Raw genomic sequence first — 17,364 nt, forward strand, 5'->3', positions numbered from 1 at the left:
AAGATTTATTTCTTTATTTGAGAGGCAGAGTCATAGCGAAAGGGAGAGACAGAGAGAAAGGTCCCCACATGGCTGGGACGATCTGAAGCCAGGAGCTTCTTCTAGACCTCCCACGTGGGTACAGGGCCCTGGCACTTGACCCATGATCTGCTGCTTTCCCAGGAGTGTTAGAAGGGAGCTGGATGGGAAATAGAGCATCCAGGACTAGAACCGGCGCCCATCTGAGATGGCAGTGCTGCAGGCAACAGCTTAACCTACTACACCACAGCCCTTACCCCTTATCGTGTTTTTCATAGATAATATTTTTCTCATATTTTTTCTTGTTACATATGATAATAATTTCTTCATTTCTGTAACTATTTTAATAGCCTTTACTTAACATTTTTAAGGATTTATTTGTTTATTTGAAAGTCAGAATTACACACAGAGAGAAGGAGAGGCAGAGAGAGAGAGGTCTTCCATCCTCTGGTTCACTCTCCAGATGGCCACAACAGTCAGAGCTAAGACAATCTAAAGCAAGGAGCCTGGATCTTCTTCTGAGTCTCCCATGCGAGTGCAGGGACCCAAGCACTTGGGACATCTTCTACTGCTTTCCCAGGCCACAGCAGAGAGCTGGATCGGAAGAGGAGCAGCCGGGACTCGAATGGCACCCATATGGGATGCTGGCACTGCAGGCGGCTTTCCCTGCTATGCCACAGCATTGGCCCACTTCTTTTATCAAAGAAGGTATTTAGTCTAGTGGATAAGACATCTGCCTTGGGGTGCCTGGGTTCACCTCCTGGCTCCAGTTCCCCATTCCAGCTTCCAGCTAATGCAGACCCTGGGAGGTATCAGGGATGGCTCACATCACTGGGTTCCTGCAAAACACACGTGAGACCATGTTTTGGCCCTGGCCCAGTGCTGGCTATTGCTGGCATTTGGGGAGTGATCCATCACATAACTTCTTTCTGTCTCTATGCTTCTCAAATAAATTTTAAAACTTGACTTCTTTGTTCTAATATTTCTGCTTCCAAAGGTAGACATTTTGGCTTGTGCACTACACAGGAGTTTGCTTCAGTTTCTGAGCTCATGTCCTCCTGCAGGGGTCGTCCACTCTGTGTGGCAGAATGTATTTATAAAGGTCAGTGATCGGCCCTCTAGTCCGTGTAAGAATCGGGAGGTTTAGAGGCCGAGTTCCAAGCGGCAGTGACCCAGAACAAACCACAGCCCTGCTGCTGACCCTTCCTGTTTCTTTGTCACGCCCCTAGGCAGTGCCCCTCAGGGTTTTCACTTTAAACCCCTAGGCTAATACAGCAGTGGGAAGACACAATTCCCTAGAGTGCCCACGAACACCAGCAAGTGTGGAGGTGGTAACATGGCAGAGAAATGAAGGTCTTCGGGAAGCTGGGGCCCCCAGCAGTTCTCAATTCCTCAACCAGGACTTTACCTTCACTGTCACTCCCCAGCATCTACGGATTGGGTTGGTTGCAGCAGAAAATTTCTAAGTGAAAAGACAGCAGTGTTGGTCCAAAGTCAATGCGAGGGACAGGCAAGAGCCAACCTTGCAATCTCAATTGTTTCTTTTCTTCTCTGGTCATTCTTTCTATTTTTGTTTGGGGTTGGCATTGTAGCGCAGCAGGTTAAGCTGTCACCTACAGTGTTGGCATTCCATACTGGAGCATCAGTTCAAGTCTTGGCTATTCCATTCTGATCCAGCTCCCTGCTAATGTGCCTGGGAAAGCAGCAGAGGATGGCCCAAGTGCTTGGGGGCCTGCAATTCACATGAGAGACCTGGATGGCTCCTGGCTCCTGGTTTTGGCCTGGTCCAGGCCTGGCCATTGCAGCCATTTGGGAAGTGAACCAGTGGATGGAAGATCTCTCTCTCTGTTTTCCCCCACCCCATCCCAGAACCTGCCATTGATATAAATAAAATATTTTTTAAGATTTTTATTTATTTATCTGAGAGGCAGAATTAGAGAAAGAGGGAGAGAGAGAAAAGGTCTTCACTCCCCAATTGGCCGCAACATCTGGACCTGGGTAGATCCAAAGCCAGGATCTAGGAGCTTCCTCTGGGTCTCCCACACATTTGCAGGAGCCTAAGCACTTGGGCCACCCTCCACTGCTCTCCCAGGCCATAGGCAGAGAGCTGGATTGGAAGAGGAGCAGCAGGGACATGAACCAGCACTCATATGGGATGCTGGTGTCACAAGTGGAGGCTTAGCCTACTGTGCCACAGAACAGGTGCCAATAAAATAATATTTTTTAAAAAAAAGATGTAGGTGCTGTGGTGTAACAGGTTAAAGTCACTGCATGCAGCACCGATATCCCATATGGGAGCCTGTTCTGGTCCCAGCAGCTCCACTTCCAATCCAGCTTCCTGCTAATGTGCCAGGAGGACAACAGAGGATGGCCCAAGTGCTAGGGTGCCTGCACCTATGTGGAAGACCTGGAAGAAGCTCCTGGCTCCTGGCTTCAGCCTGGCCCAGCCCCAGTTGTTGTGGCCACTTGGGGAGTGAGCCAGCAGATGGAAGATCTCTCTCTCTCCCTCTCTCTGTAACTCTGTCTTTCAAATAAATAAATAAATCTTAAAAAAAAAAAACTAGTTACTTTGCTCCCACCCTATCCCACACTACACCTCCCACATTAGTGAAGACTGACTTCAGCATCTGAGAAATTCCTCAAGGTTTCCAACGGTTGCTATTTTGTAAGCCACATTCTCCTGTTGCTCTTATGGTTCCCACAAATTTGATTTTGAGAAGGGGAAGCAGCAGCCCGCAGCAGTTGACCATCATGGCAGGAACAGAAGCTTTAATTTCTTCCCATTGACCTCACTGGGCTGAGCAGCAGTTCCACACAGTCTCAGAAGGGCGTGGCAACAGTGGGTGCTCTTCTCCTGACCATCGTGATAGGGGTACTAAGACGTTGCTCCAGGTCACTATGGGAACAGTTTATAGAGCTGCTGCGAATCCCAGGAAGGATTAATAGTGATTACAGGGACAATCTTGTTTCTGACTGAATCTAAACTCTTGCAGACATCATCAGAGTAAAAGACAGAATGCCACAATTTCTTCCCGGAAATCGAATGCAGAATGCTGTAGGATGTGGTGGACATGATGGATGGGAGTTAAAAAGCCCATAGAAGAGACACGTGAACTTCCCAAGACGTCAATAAGCAGTCCTTTAGAATAAAGAAGACGTCACGTTGGGTGGTTGCATGCTCAGAAGTGTTTAGAAACAGGTATTCTACTAGAAGTCTTGGGTAGAGGAAAATGCACCCAATGGCAGTATGTTGCTCCTATCCTTCACACCTAAGGTATTTTGAATTCCTCACATACTGCTCCCTAGAACGGTGATCCTTCAGAAAGAATGTGGTTTCCTGAGAGAATACAAGTCACACAGAGTGCTCGTTTAGACTGAGCTGTGGCACCACCCAGTCAGCCCTTAACAGAAACTCACAGGCAACCTGAGTCTGAATTAATGATGTCCAAAGAGTAAATGCTGCAGCAAAAAACTCACAGTGACCAAGGCCTAGAAACAGATCTGCCGATCACAGTTCAGCTGAGTCAGGTTTTGATGAGTTCTACTGACTAAGGTTCACTCTCCATTCTGGTACTACATACCATTGTGGTAGTCTGGAACTATTGACTGTTGGAGTCACAGTTCTGAGTCTGAGTGGCCTGCATCAGTCAGCTTTTCTTTACTACCATAAAATTCCTAAGACAAGTCACTTATGAAGGAAGGAGCTTTCTTTTGAATCATGGTTTTGGAGGTTCACAGCCCAAGACTGGGTAGGTGCCATTGGTTCGGCCAACTGCTGAGGCTGGAGGATGGTACTGGCAAATCGTGCGGATTACATGGTGAGCCAGGAAGTAGAGACAGAGATACTAGGGTCACTTCTGCTTTTAGAACCAACCCTCTCAGAAGACCTACTCTCCAAGGACATGTCCCTAGTGACCTGAGGACTTCCCACCAGGCCCACGTCTTAGACACCAGACACAACTATGCTTCTACCTCTCCCAAAAGCATTACTCTGTGGCCAAGCCTTTAACACATAGCCCTTGGGAGAACTAAAACTAACATTCTTGCCATAGTCTAGCCCATTCTATCGGTGTAGTGGATACTTCCTGGATCTCATTCTAGGCTCACATAGACTCCCTTCCCCCAGCTCTTCTCTCTCACTGCAGGGGTCCCCATTAACTTATACACAGACTGCTGGGGGGTGACTAATCAATCAAACCTGGGATGAGAACCGGAATGAGTACCAGAATGAAGATGGGTGTCTCAGAATCTGTTCTTTATCTATTTGAAATCCAAATGGACAGGCTATATAGATCCATATCTATGACTAATCTGTATCTACATCTATCTATTTATCTATACATATAGAGACTGGCTGCTTTACTCTCTCTTGTGTCTTTTGGCATAAGCTTTGGAGTAGTGGCTAGGCATCATTTGCCAGTTGTGTAGAGCAGAGAAGCAGAGGTGGCAGGTTTGCAAAGACAAAGGAATAGAATAAGTCAAAGCAAGCAGAGGTGAAAGATGGAGACAGCAATAGGTAGATAGATAGATAGATTGATGATAGATAGATAGAAAGGGTTCAGTTAGTTTTTCAGTTCCATTCCTAATATTGCCTATACACCTATGTTTCTTCAGTGATTTTTTTTCCTTCTCAACCTAAGTAAATGATGGTTAATAAAAGAGTTGCTGCATTCTGTCTGGATGTGTGGACTTTTTCTTTCACCCTCTGAAAAGTGTGGTTTTGTGGCCTAGCAGTTGGCTCTCTCTATCAGTCCTTAGGGTGTCACCTAGAGGACCTAAGGCTGAGAGAGGGAGCCGAGCACTGTTCTGTGCAGCTGCAGCCTCTTGGATCCCTTGCTGTCGTGGTTCCTGTGCATCAGGGCGGCATGACCACTGGCTTCAGAGCTCTCCTGCAACCTCTGTCAGGCAGCACGGAAGCTAATCTGCTCGTATTACATAGTCACTTCCCAGCTGGATCTGTCTTCTTGGTAGTCATTAATTGTACTGGTTTCTAGGTGGGCAGGCCCTAGCTGCAAAGTCCTTCCTGACCTAGGAAGGTGAAGGGCAGTAGTCTTATAGGAAGGTTTTCAGTGAGCACAGCTGGACTGAGGAGGGGAATGCCCGAGAAAGAAAGAAATCATGCATCCCGGAGGAGATGCTGAGATAGGAAGCCAGGCGGCAGCTCTCGTGCAGATCATCTGCTTCAATTCCTGGAGTTTGAGAGGTGAAGAAGGGAAAGCAACATTTGTTGAGGGTTAGCCATGTGACAGGCAAATGAACTCTCAAAGAATCCTGTTACTCAGGTGTGATCTTCATCAAACAGGTGAAGAAACTCAAGTTCACTCTGGTCAAGTATAGAGTGGATTCCAAGGCCATCTTACTGTGGAGTTCAAGCTCTGTCAGAAATGACTTGGTGACAGTCACCCAACGAGGGCCTGGATCTGGACTCAGTCCAGTGGTCTTCACGTCTCACAAGGCTGCCCCTGGCATGGTGCAGTCTGAACAGGAACAGGACTGTTCTTAGGCCAATTAGTCAAAGCCCAGCCAGGTAGCCTATGATCTATTGCAAGGAGGAGAATGGATCAAGAGCGCAAGATTCCCCACGGTAACTCTGGGCTGTGAGCAAGTGTGCCCAATCACAGGTTGGCATAGCTATGCAAAGTTCTAATAAGCACTAAGGTCCTAGAAACGGGCAGAGGCCGAGGAAGTCTTCACGGAGGAAAATCAAGAGCCCAGGCTTCTTGTCCTGGTCGTCTCATTCACTAGCTCTTACCCTGCATAAGCCACTGTCTCAGTATTTCAATTACTCTAGGTGGCACCTGGACTAGGTAGCATTTAGCAACTGAGCTCTGAATTTCTCTGGCAGCCACGAGGAGACCAAGTCCAAATGGGCCTCTTTGACCAGGGACTCTTGGCCTTAGCAGTTGGCTAAACTGCGTAAACCCTGTCTGAGAACAGGAATGTGGCCCTTCGAAAGTCTAAGCAGAAGTGAGCACAAGATACAGTGAGGGAGAAGAGAGAAAATGATTCAGTCTATGACAGAAGGCCCAGAAGTGTGGTTGGGTAACACAGATGTGCCCTGCAGTGCCCCTCAGAGATGGTTAGCTTAATGTGCCATGCAGACTCGCAGTATGGGGAGAAGGGGCATTCTCTAAAGCGATTCTTCTGTAGAGCAGTCACGCTACATCCCCAGGCAACACAAAGGACTGAGCTGTACAGATGCTCCACGTACTGTGTTCAGGGACATGGTCTACAGATGTTCACTGCTGACTGCAGATCCCAGCCAACTCAGGAAGCACTTGGATTAGAAATAACAATGCCTTGTTTTGTTTCAAAAAGTCTTAGACTACAACAAATGTTTGCATTGTACACCATTTGCTGTCTGGCAACTGTCAGGGTATTTGTTGCGTCCCGATGCTCTCACAACTCCTTAACCATTTTTCATGGACTTTGGAATCTGCTCTGCACATCGTCTCTCTTGGTATTTGGGGTGATTGACTCTAAGGCTCTGAGAATCTTCACAGGCTTGTTTCTAATATTTATAGGGCCTGGGGCGAAATTGCAAATGAAGGCTTATAAACTCATAGATCTAAATATTTAAAAATTCCAAAGCAAGCTAACAAAACCTGTTAAGTAAAAATATGTTCTCTCTTCTTAACAAATACTTGTATACTTTCAAATCAACTTGGCAGGTCAGAATGATCAGAGATCCCTTGGATTTCTTAGCCAGAACATGGTGACACCACAAGAGCCAGGCCCCTTCTCTTTAAATCCCTGGTTCCGTCTTCACCCATGAGGAGGGTTCATGTTTTCACAGGGACACCACAACCTCCACGTCTGGCTCCATCCACAATGCTGCAAACAGCCACCCCTCGGGTCTCAGATGCACATGCTGGAGACCTGATCCATGCTTGGGCAGATGGATATGAGAATGAAGGCCAGCGTTGAGTAACACGGACAGGGAATTTTTGGATTTCAGGTATCAGGAATGAGCCAAGAAGGGGAAGAAAAAAGGGTGTGAGTAGGGCTGTGCTTTGGCCATAAAAACTTTCCGTTCTGCAGGGCAGAACAGGAGAATAACCAGAGTGTTGTCCTTTGAAGCATGGGCCCCAACACAGAGGGTCCTCTTGCTTGCTTCTCAAGGTGGTGCTATCTTTTTTGATGGCCCCCGGAGGGTGCCAAGGGGACATCTGTGTGGAGCACTGGTTGTGCTGAGTTAAGGTAAAGACAGACCACTGGAGGCATTATCACTGGGAGATTTTACAGCGTGAGTGCACTCTGGGCTAGCTCATTTGCCTGCTTGCACACACTGATCTCAGCACTATGGGCCTTGCTGTGGTTTCCTCCCAAGTGCAGACTCCATTAAGGGTGTAGGATTGATGACCTTTTAGAGACCACTTCACACACACCTGGGACTGCACCAGATAATCTATCTACTTCTCAGTGCCCCTGAGAGGGGCAGTTAAGATTCCTGCGGGAAGAAGTAGGCTGGGAGCAGTGTTACACTAGCCAGGCTTTCATTACTGCAATGTAATACATAAGCCACTTATGAAAGAACAAAAATTATTTTGGCTCCCAGTTTTGGAGGTTCATAGTCCATCTGGTGAGACTGTAGAATGTCAGCAGTGAAGCAGGCGGGATCAAGGACCCCATGGCAAGCCAGGAAGCAGAGAGTGGGAAAGAGGCTGGGCCATCTCAGGTTTATATAATCAACCACCTCAGGAGAGCTACCTTCCAAGGGCATGCCTCCAATGCCCTAAGGGCCTTCTCCCAGGCCCATCTCCCAGATAAGATAATTGGATGGAGACTTCACCCTCCCAGTACCACTGAACTACAGTGTCGGGATTTAAATGTTTACAAGAGTAATGCAGCCAAATGCTGTTTAAATCATAGAAGGTAAAGTTAAGGAATTTGCTTTGGGACTGGAAAGCATGTAAGTAGCAGAGGGCAAAGTCTGCCTAGCACCAAAGCTGGTGTCCTTTTTTGATGTCTCCTAGGAGGAAAGAAAAATCAAGAGGTCTTCCATTTCCTACATACATATATACACACACATACATACATGCATACACACATACATACATGCATACATACATAAGCTCACCACTGTTCCCAGAGAGAAACATGCTAGCCTTAGGAGAAGGTAGTCTTGAGAATCTGGACTCCCACCCATTGTGTGTGTGTGTGTGTGTGTGTGTGTGTTAAAGAGAAGAGAGAGCCCTGGTAGGGGAGGGGCTAAGGCAGAAATCCCTTTTCCAAAGTGTGTGTGCCCAGTGCATGCATTATTACAAACCAGGAAACAAAATGAGGAGGAACCTGAGTTCTGCGCCCCACCCCGGCCTCTGTGACAGGCACAAAGCTGCCATGCTCAGATCTCCAGTTACAGGACTGTGGTTAGTGGGCACTATTAACTCTTTCAGGTCTGTTTCAGCTCCCTGGAAGGAGCCCAGCTGATGAATGATAAAGACAACGAGAGCCAAGAGACCCTCTTCGCAGTCGGCTTTAGCAAGCGGTTGGTGGGGCAGCCCAGCTATTTCTGCCCAGGAGAATCTCTGCACTGGAAAGAACAGTTGTTGCCTGGGAGCGTCCTGCGGGCTGGATAAGGCACCATGTGATAGGCCTCACAGGCCACTGTGCTTTCTGCCTAACCCACCTTCCACCCTAATGTGTTACTCCTCAACACAGGTGCACACTCCCAGCTCTGTGTTTGCATTTGCCTCCTGGAAACCGAATCTCTGCGGGGTCTCACATATCACAATCAAAATCCGAAGTGCCGAGCCACTAGAACACACCACCACGGGGACGGGGATGTGTCCGTGCTTCCTGAATGGTTCCCGGTACCTGGAGGAGAAGACACAGAGTGCTGGGTGGGTGTCCAGCCGCCCTAGTTCGCTACCTCCTCAGCACCCAGCCCCCTTCCTTCCTCCTTCCTTTCCCTCTGTCAAATCCTGAGAATTCACATGAGGCACGGTGCTCTGTGCACGGAACCACCTTCTCGTCTCATCCTTAGCTACGTTTCCTCTTCCTTTCTCAGCAAGCCACAAGGCATTTTTACCATCATTTCCTTCTATCAGTAGCAAATACTGATCCCTACTGGGCTCAAATCCAGGAGACATCCACAGAGAGCATCCTAAGGAACACTGACCTAACAAGGTCCTATAACATTTTAAAAAATTGTCTACTGGGGCTCAGGCATCCTATTAAGGTGACCCACCCACATTTTTTAAAAGAAATGGTGGTAAAATATAGATAACATAAATCTTACCATTCTAGCCTTTTTTTAAGCATACACTTCAATGGCTTTTTAAGTTCACTCACAATTTTGTGCAAATAGAATCACTTTTCATCTCCAGAACTTTTTCATCTTCTTAAACTCAAGCTCTGCACTTACTAAACTAACTCTCCGTTCCTGCCCTCTCCAACCTCGGGTAATCTATGTGTTTGACTATTCTAGGTACCTCATGAATGAGGAATCACGTGTATTTGTCCTTTTGCATCTGATTGATTTCACAATGTCTGAGGTTCATCCATGTTTCCACCTGTATCAGAATTTCCTTCTTTTTTATGCCTGAGTTATGCTCCATTGAATGTATGTACATTTTGGTTTTCCATCCATCTCTTGTTGGGCACTTGCACTGTTCTCTGCTTTCAGCTCCATGAATGATGCTGCTTTGAAGACTGCTATACAAAATCAGATTGAGTCCCTGCTTTCAATTCTTTCAAAATAGGAGTGGAAATTCCTTGGTTCCATGGGAATGATATGTTGAGCTCCTTGAGGAATCATTAAGCTTCTTTCACAGTATTAACAAGGTCCTTTTTGATAGTGCTCCCGGAGCAGCACCTGGCCTCCCTGCCTTGGAGGAGAGTCATAATGCTCAGTAATATGCTAAAGGCCCTGGGAGTTCCTAAAGGAAAGATACCTGCTGACTTTGACCAAACTGACAGTGGAACTCTTTTTGCACAGAAACTGCTAACAGCCAGCTTAGGCAACAACAGACGGGTAAAACAGTGGGTCATGAAGAGTCCTCGAAGCGCCCCATCTCCAACCCTTAGCCATTCTGAGGGGTGACCTTGCTTCTCCTGGTGCCCCAGCACAAGTTCTGTTCTCTGTCTGGTGCACCCTTGTTTTCCTTCTTTGTGATCTACGTATCCTCCAGAACCAGCTCAGTATCTCCCTCCCGTTCCCTCAAGAAACACTGACCCTACCCTCCGACCTCTCCCAGCAGGAACTGGGGGCCGCTCTTCTGCTGAGAGCTGACTGTACAGAGCTGCCCTGTCTGCCTGCTCCACAGTGTCAAAGGTGGCGACAGCAGTCTGCATGAACCACCACCTGGGAAACTTACTGAAAATGCAGGTTCCCCCATCTCACTGAAAACTCCAACTCTGTCGCCTGAAAAACAATTTTCAGCAAGCCCAGGCAAGATTCTCAGAGGATTCTGGGAATCCTTCTTAGCTCCACGAAGATAAAAGTCATTTCTGTTTACTTTCCATCTCATAGACACACAATAAATATCAAATGAGCGAGCAAATGAATGAGAGGAATGAATGAACTAACTTAGTTTCTTCTTCTGTAAAATGATGAGCTTGGACTGGATGTTCTCTAACCTTTCTTCTGGTTAAACTTCTCTTTATAAAATCTGGGTTATTTCACCCAAAACGCCATGCTCCCTGCAGCTTTAGTATCAGAACAATACACAAAGCACAAACTCAAGCATGGGAAACCACCAGCGAGACCTGCTGAAGAGGGATTTAGCCCAAGCTAATATTTAGCAAATGACTCAAGACTCATGAATAACCGTATTTTGGAAACTACCAAATTTATCACAGGATAGAGACACAAAGAAAGGCACGCACTTGTGCCCATGTGAATTCAGTCTCTTTCTCTCCCATAAGGATGAGAAGCCAACAAGCAGCACCATCAGGGCTGAGAAGCCCCAACTTGGGAACTAGGGAACAAGGCATGACAGGAAATGGGGGTGGGGAGGGGTGGGGAACAGGAGGGGACAGCTGCTGTCCCGCTGCAGGGAGGGGGCATATTGCAGGAACTGTCAAGGGCCCCTGATTCTCGGTGGTATCATTGGACATAAAACCCTGACTCCTTTCCCTGAAACCCCTGCAGGCTTTGAGAGGCAGCTCCAGCTTCTCATAAGAGCTGTGGCCTGAGAAAATGAAGGCTCCCATTTCTTGTAATCTCTCAGCATTTCAGAGGAAAAGGTTGGCGATGGCTGCCAAGATCCAGCAAATATTTGGTTAGCTTGGAAAGAATGGGTGCTCATTTTCCAATTCTCACAGATTTTTCTATGCCCAGTTCTTTTTATTAAAAACTTTAAATCCAGAGATAAAGTCGAATGGCACTCCAGGCTCTAAGCATTCATCTGTATCCCGGGGAGCAGAACCCAGGATCTAAACAAAGAAAAGCTCAATCAATAGAACTCATGCACTTCTCTAGGAACAGGACCCAGCGAAGCAAAGCAGAAGGGCTCCTATCTTGTTCCTTCCTTTGATAAGATTATTTATCGGAAGGGCTGGGGAATACTTTTTCCATTTAGAGTCAACAAACGATGGCCCATGGGCCAAATCATGCCCGTTGCCTTTTTGTTTTCTGTGTAGCCTGTGGATTAGGAATTAAAAAAAATCTTTTTAAGGCGTTAAAGAGAATCAAAAGAATATTTTATGATATTCAGAAGTTAGATGAGATTCAAATGTGGGTCTATAAATAAAGTCTTATTGGAAGACAGCCTCACCCTTTTTTTTGCGTATTGTCTAGCTGATTTTGAGCTGCAGAGGCAGAGTGGAGTCACCGAGATGGAGTCCACTGTGACCTCAAAGTCTAAAATATATCCTACCTGACCCACTGCAGAAACACACTGCAGATCCCGGGAGCAGGGGACATAAGAAGAGGCTCTGGGTTGAGGGGCACAGCTTAGTGTACCTTCAGCTCTACCACTTAAGGCTCAGCTGTTCCCCCGAGAGCTTCACCAAATCACATCCACGCTAGGGACCCCCTTTTAGGGATCTAAGGAGCTGGGTCTTCTCAGCTTATTCCCACTTTCATAACCTTGAACCAAATAGTCTGTCTGCTCAGAGAAGGTGCACTGTCACCTCTGCTTGGTGTCTCCCCTTGAAACCTCTCTCAGGTCTTAAAGTGCAGCAAGGAAGTCAGAATGCTAAGGATAATCCTTTTTTTTTTTTTTTTTTTTTGACAGGCAGAGTGGACAGTGAGAGAGCAAGGTCTTCCTTTTGCGTTGGTTCACCCTCTAATGGCCGCTGCTGCTGGCGCGCTGGGTGCAGGGCCCAAGGACTTGGGCTATTCTCCCAGGCCACAGCAGAGAGCTGGACTGCAAGAGGAGCAACTGGGACTAGAACCCGGGGTGCCGGCGCCGCAGGTGGAGGATTAGCCTATTGAGCCGCGGCACTGGCCGAGGATGATCCTTGACCTGTGGCATCTTCAGCTTCACGGGCTTGGCCTGCAGTTGGGCCAGGTGGGCGAATATCCTGACCATGCTCTTGCCCAGGGATGGGAGCCGAGGTCGAGAGCTCCTCAGATGGCCTTCTGACGCCTGCAGAGTGGACAGAATTGGGGGGACGCAGGGAGGGGGTCACTGCCCTGTTCTCCTCCAGGCAATCAGTGGACGGCAAAAGTCAGGGAATCAGGCCTCAGGGAGCTGATGCTTGCGCCTTTCTCTGCAGGGTTTCAGGAAAACAGGGCTGCAGAGGCCCCGCCCCCATGGCCCTTGTGCTGGAGCCCAGCACCTGGGGCACCAAGCATGGGAGGCATTTCTGAAGCATGATGTAGCGCTCACACTGAAAAGGCACAAGTAAACCCCAAGCCTGAGCACACATTTCTCCAGTTTGTGAAGTGGATTAATAGAATAACCAATAAAACATGTATAAAAGCTTTAATTAAATCTGATGAAATAAAACTTCATGTTTTATTTATGGACACTCCCAACATGTAAAGGATTCAGGGGGACATTCATTTTTACTGCCATTTCGTCCTCATATCTATAATTAAATCCAGGCTGCAGCTCTGGCCCAAAGCAAAGCGGCCTTTTAAAGCTGGCCTTGGAGACTCCCCACCCCCCAATCTGCGTTTAATTATAATTACCATCCCCAGTACACAGGAGGCTGATGGCAAAACAAAACAAAATCATAAAACAAACAAACAAACAATGGGCCTGGCCATTGCGTTTTTAAGCCGATTTCCAGTTTTTTCCTATATGAAGTGCACAATCCCTTCATTTTACTTTTGACATAAAAAAAGGACTTCATGAAACAAGACAAAATAACTTATGATTATATGAAACATAACTGTGACAAATCACAAAACTATACATATTAATAGAAAAAAGTGTACCTAATTCTTTAAAAGATTTATGACAATAAGTACCAGATGTGCCTCTAGAGTAAAATCGGCCCCATATCCAGTATGATATATGCAGTTCATTTCTCTACGTGAGTGTATAGAACTATGTACAAGAATCTGTGTGATTTATGGAAAACAGATTTCCACTTTTCCCCCCAAAGTGCTTTATGTCAGCAACATTACACAGGATGCTTTGCTGTCTGTACAAAATAAATCTCTTCTTTTTTACACTCGCAATTTCTCCAATGAGTGTTTTTTTTTTTTTTTTTTTTTGCTTTATCCATGGCAAAAAAGAAAAAGAAATATAACTGCAGAAATTCCTTATTACCAACAAAAAGTGCTGTTCAGAAAATGCTGCTATAAAATGACATGGTCAAAACAGTCAAATAAAATACTAAATAATTAAACTGAACATTTACAGTCACCATTCCCAATACTTCAAGGCACCTGGAAAGTCAAGGTTCTCGGATGGGGGAGTGGAACAGTTAGTCATCCCTGTTCAAGACTGGTATGTGCACCACAGCAGGCGACAGCTGGCAATCTGAAAACCACAGAACAAAACCAATATTCTGCTATCAGTGGAAACCACGCTGTGATCTCCTAAAGACCACTTTTGCATTTTAGGATCTCTGTAATTTGGGGGAGGTACAAGTAAAGGCAGATACCCCCATAAGATCACTACATAATTTAAATAATATTTAACAGCTGATCAGAGGCTAAATTACAACTGACATTTTGATGTAGTTCTTTTAGGGAATTAAGACATTGGAGCAAATGAGATGTCTTTAGACATACTGATTTTTTTTTTTTTTAAGTAATAGGATAATTGGCTTTGGGCTGTGTGTGTTTTCACAAGCACCAGTCTTTGGTTTGGTTTGGTTTGGTTTGGTTTTTTGACACAAGGGCAATGACGATCTCTATCCAGATGTTTACATGAACAGTTACCTATCAAGATGAAACAGGACAGGAAATGGAAGGGAAAGATTTTGTTTAAATTTCTATCTTTACTGTTTTCCAAAATAATGATGAGAGCATATACAAATCTTTCACTGTGCAAAAGCAAGCAAGGCACAAAGGTTAAGACTGGGAGGGGGGCGGGGGGGAGGTTCTGGAATGTAAGGAGAATGTGCAGTCTAGAGGGAGCCTCGATGTGTCCTGCCCTGGGTCTCTAATCTCAAACCTGGAGGCATCAGGCAACACAGAAGGGCTGGTGAGGAGGTGCATGGGGCAACTTCTGGATGCTCCTGCAGGGGCTGGGCCTGGATCCTGCCGAGGGAGGATGCTCACAGGTGCAGCTGCTGCTCCTGCGTGGCCTGCCCTTGGTCCCTCCAGCCCAGGAGAGGCAAGACAGGGGCAGGAACACCGGGAGGCCACAGCTGGCACAGACGCATCTCCTCCCTCACTAAGGGGGAGATGACATCCATGTCTCCTGAGGTTGTTTCTTGCTTTGCCCTCCTTTTTCCTTCCTATTGGAAATGATATAAAGCCACGAGGCAAGGCAGACAACATCAGCAGCACTAGTAACCTAGCCTTTTCATCTTTTTTTTTTTCCCTCCTCACCATGAAAATGAAATGTATTTTGAGTTCCTCCTCAAGGCTTTAATATTTAAGGACAGGCAGATGTGGTCTCTCTGAAGGTCCCAGAGTTTTCCCTTTTTTCTGGAGTGTGGCAGAGGACACTGGAGGCATGCTACTGTACTGACTCAGGCGGGGCTAGCACACACACGACCCTGCTTAGGCTGAGGGACACAACCCGCAGATGCTGCGGGAAGCCTGCTATGTTACATGTGTCCTGAGAGCTCACTTGTCCCCAAAGCTTCATGTGCCTGCTTTGGAAAAGCGGAGATTTTCGTCCAGTGGGTAACTTACTTCTTTTGCAGACTTGGATGTCGGCAGGATAGCTTTTCTCAGAACACAGCCCACTAGTTAGAGAAACTAGACTGACCAAGCAGACAGTAAGAATGAAACAAACACTTGGTTCTCTGTCCATCGCATTCTGCTGAACGAACTCTGGGATCGAGTAGAACACTATGGATTGTGAGCCACAGAAGGACCTGTCGGGGACACAACCTGTCCCAGGATCCCAAGTCTCGCATCAAGCTCTTTGTCTTACTGAAGTTTGTAAGTATCTCAGCTTGACAATTAGCATTGTTTCACTGTTGTTCAGAAAACACCCTTTCAAAGACAGAAAAGAAATCCTGAAATGTGATGGCACCAGAATGTCAAGAGTTTACCGGGTCTTTAGGGTTTGGCCAATTTTTATAGCCTATGCTCATAGATTTGTAAAGGTGTCATAGAGGGTGACTCCTTATGTAGGGTTCACAGAAAACGGCCAAGAGCTGTGGGAATATTCCAGGCCTTCAAATCAGAGTTTCAGCAGAACTGTTGTCTTGTTTTGCCTACCTTTCGTGGCTGTCCCCTCTACCTTCCCAAGAGGTGATGGTCAGGCCGTGGTGGCGGCGAGTATGTCTGCACCACGGTCAGGGAGAGGGTGAGATGAGTGCAACAGTAGGGACAGACAGGGACCTCCTGGAGGAGGCGAGCAGAGGCTGTGCAAAGTGCGTGGCTGTCAGGCATCCCGAGTTTCATCTTCTCAGGGAACCTAGGCCCATGACAGAGTGTGTGGCCCTGTTCTCACACGTGCAGGCACCTCTCAGGTGGAGCAGCAGCGTGGAGGCAATGAGTGGAACAGTTAAATGACCTTTTCTTTACAACAAGGTCTCCCAAGTGGGGCTGCTCAACAGCTAACCCACGGAGGTTCCCTCATGTGGCCTCTGCTGACTGCCATGGTAACATCCCAGGGGCAGGGCCAGGCAGAGTGACAGCTGTGGCAAAATGCATGTAGCTGAGGTGATTAAAGTAACAATGATTTCCAACCAAAGAACAGACTCCTAAATACATATATATATATATGTATACATATACATATATATTCCATTTAAAATAGATGTAAATACGTCTTTAAGATGCAAAAACAACACTAGGTTGCTGGAATATAAAATCTTATTTCACTGTTGGAGAAACACGGAGAAGCAACTGGTTAGCATCGGAGTATCTGGGAGGAGACGGAAACCCAGGGAGTTCCCAAGTGTCAAGACCACACTGAGCTTAGGCCCTGCATTTCCCTTGTCGTGCCTGGCTTTGCATGGCCCAGCAGGGAGGGAGAGCAGCTGAGGCAGCTCCCTCTGCTTCTGGTCACTGCCTCTGGTTGTCCCTCCCTACAGAGAGCTAGCAGCAGGCGTCATCCCCAAACTACACATTCATGTGCACATCAACTCCTCTGTGTCCTCGGCCAGTTGACCGCCAGGAAGTAACAGGTATCCAGCAGAGTGAGACTCTGAATTCCCTTTGCCAAACAGTTGTGCTGGTCAATGGGCCCAGCAAACCCAGAGAGCATGGAGCAACTGGAAACATTCCTGCGAGGCCGGCTCTGCCCATCCAGTCCTGCAGCGGCCCTGCAGCTTCCACTGATCTGCCTGGCGTCCTTTCTCGCACAGCCTGTGAGAGGGTGAAGACACCAAATGGCAAGCCACGAGAAGGTTCTGGATGTGCAGCAGAGGCCAGGGGAGCTTCTAGCCTTCGGTGTAGACAGAGGAGAGCTGGCTAGGACACCGGTCCACAGCACTGATTTGCAAGAATGTGGCATCTTCAGGCCCGCTGCGAAGCGACTCCCCAAAGAGGCCCGAGGAAGCTGACGGCAAATCATACACTGCAAGGGAAAGCACAGGACATCAGTAACGTCAGTAACAACAGCCACGCCACACCCACCCTGGGTGCCTGGCAGTGATGTAGTTCTCCGAAGACCCCTCCCCCCCGGGGGCTATGCGGGCAGCCTCCTTGGCCTCGTCCCTCAGGGACCTCAGTCTGGGAGCAGGCTGACTTGCTGGCGGCTGGCTCAAATGTGACTCAGTGTGCACACTCCAGGCTCAGCGGGAGGGAAAGAAAAGCAGAAGTGTCCTGGGGAAAGGTGAGTGTGACCTCCCGATGAAGGTGATGTCAAAGTG

General features: G+C 47.3%; 1 protein-coding gene across 5 annotated transcripts in view; it reads right to left on the bottom strand.

Moving 5' to 3' along the window:
* Positions 1–12,876: 12,876 nt before the first annotated feature.
* GLIS3 (GLIS family zinc finger 3) overlaps positions 12,877–17,364 on the bottom strand; it is a 500,527-nt gene continuing 496,039 nt past the window's right edge. For all 5 annotated transcript variants that reach the window (XM_089337316.1, XM_051858255.3, XM_070051535.2 and 2 more), the window contains one exon: positions 12,877–17,069. In XM_089337316.1, the coding sequence (XP_089193442.1) occupies positions 16,933–17,069 (137 nt within the window). In that variant the 3' untranslated portion in view covers positions 12,877–16,932. The remainder of the gene's footprint in view (positions 17,070–17,364) is intronic.

This window comes from Oryctolagus cuniculus, chromosome 1 (genome assembly GCF_051225735.1).
Source record: "Oryctolagus cuniculus isolate XC-2025 breed Fujian yellow rabbit chromosome 1, ASM5122573v1, whole genome shotgun sequence".
NCBI classification, from domain to species: Eukaryota; Metazoa; Chordata; class Mammalia; order Lagomorpha; family Leporidae; genus Oryctolagus; species Oryctolagus cuniculus.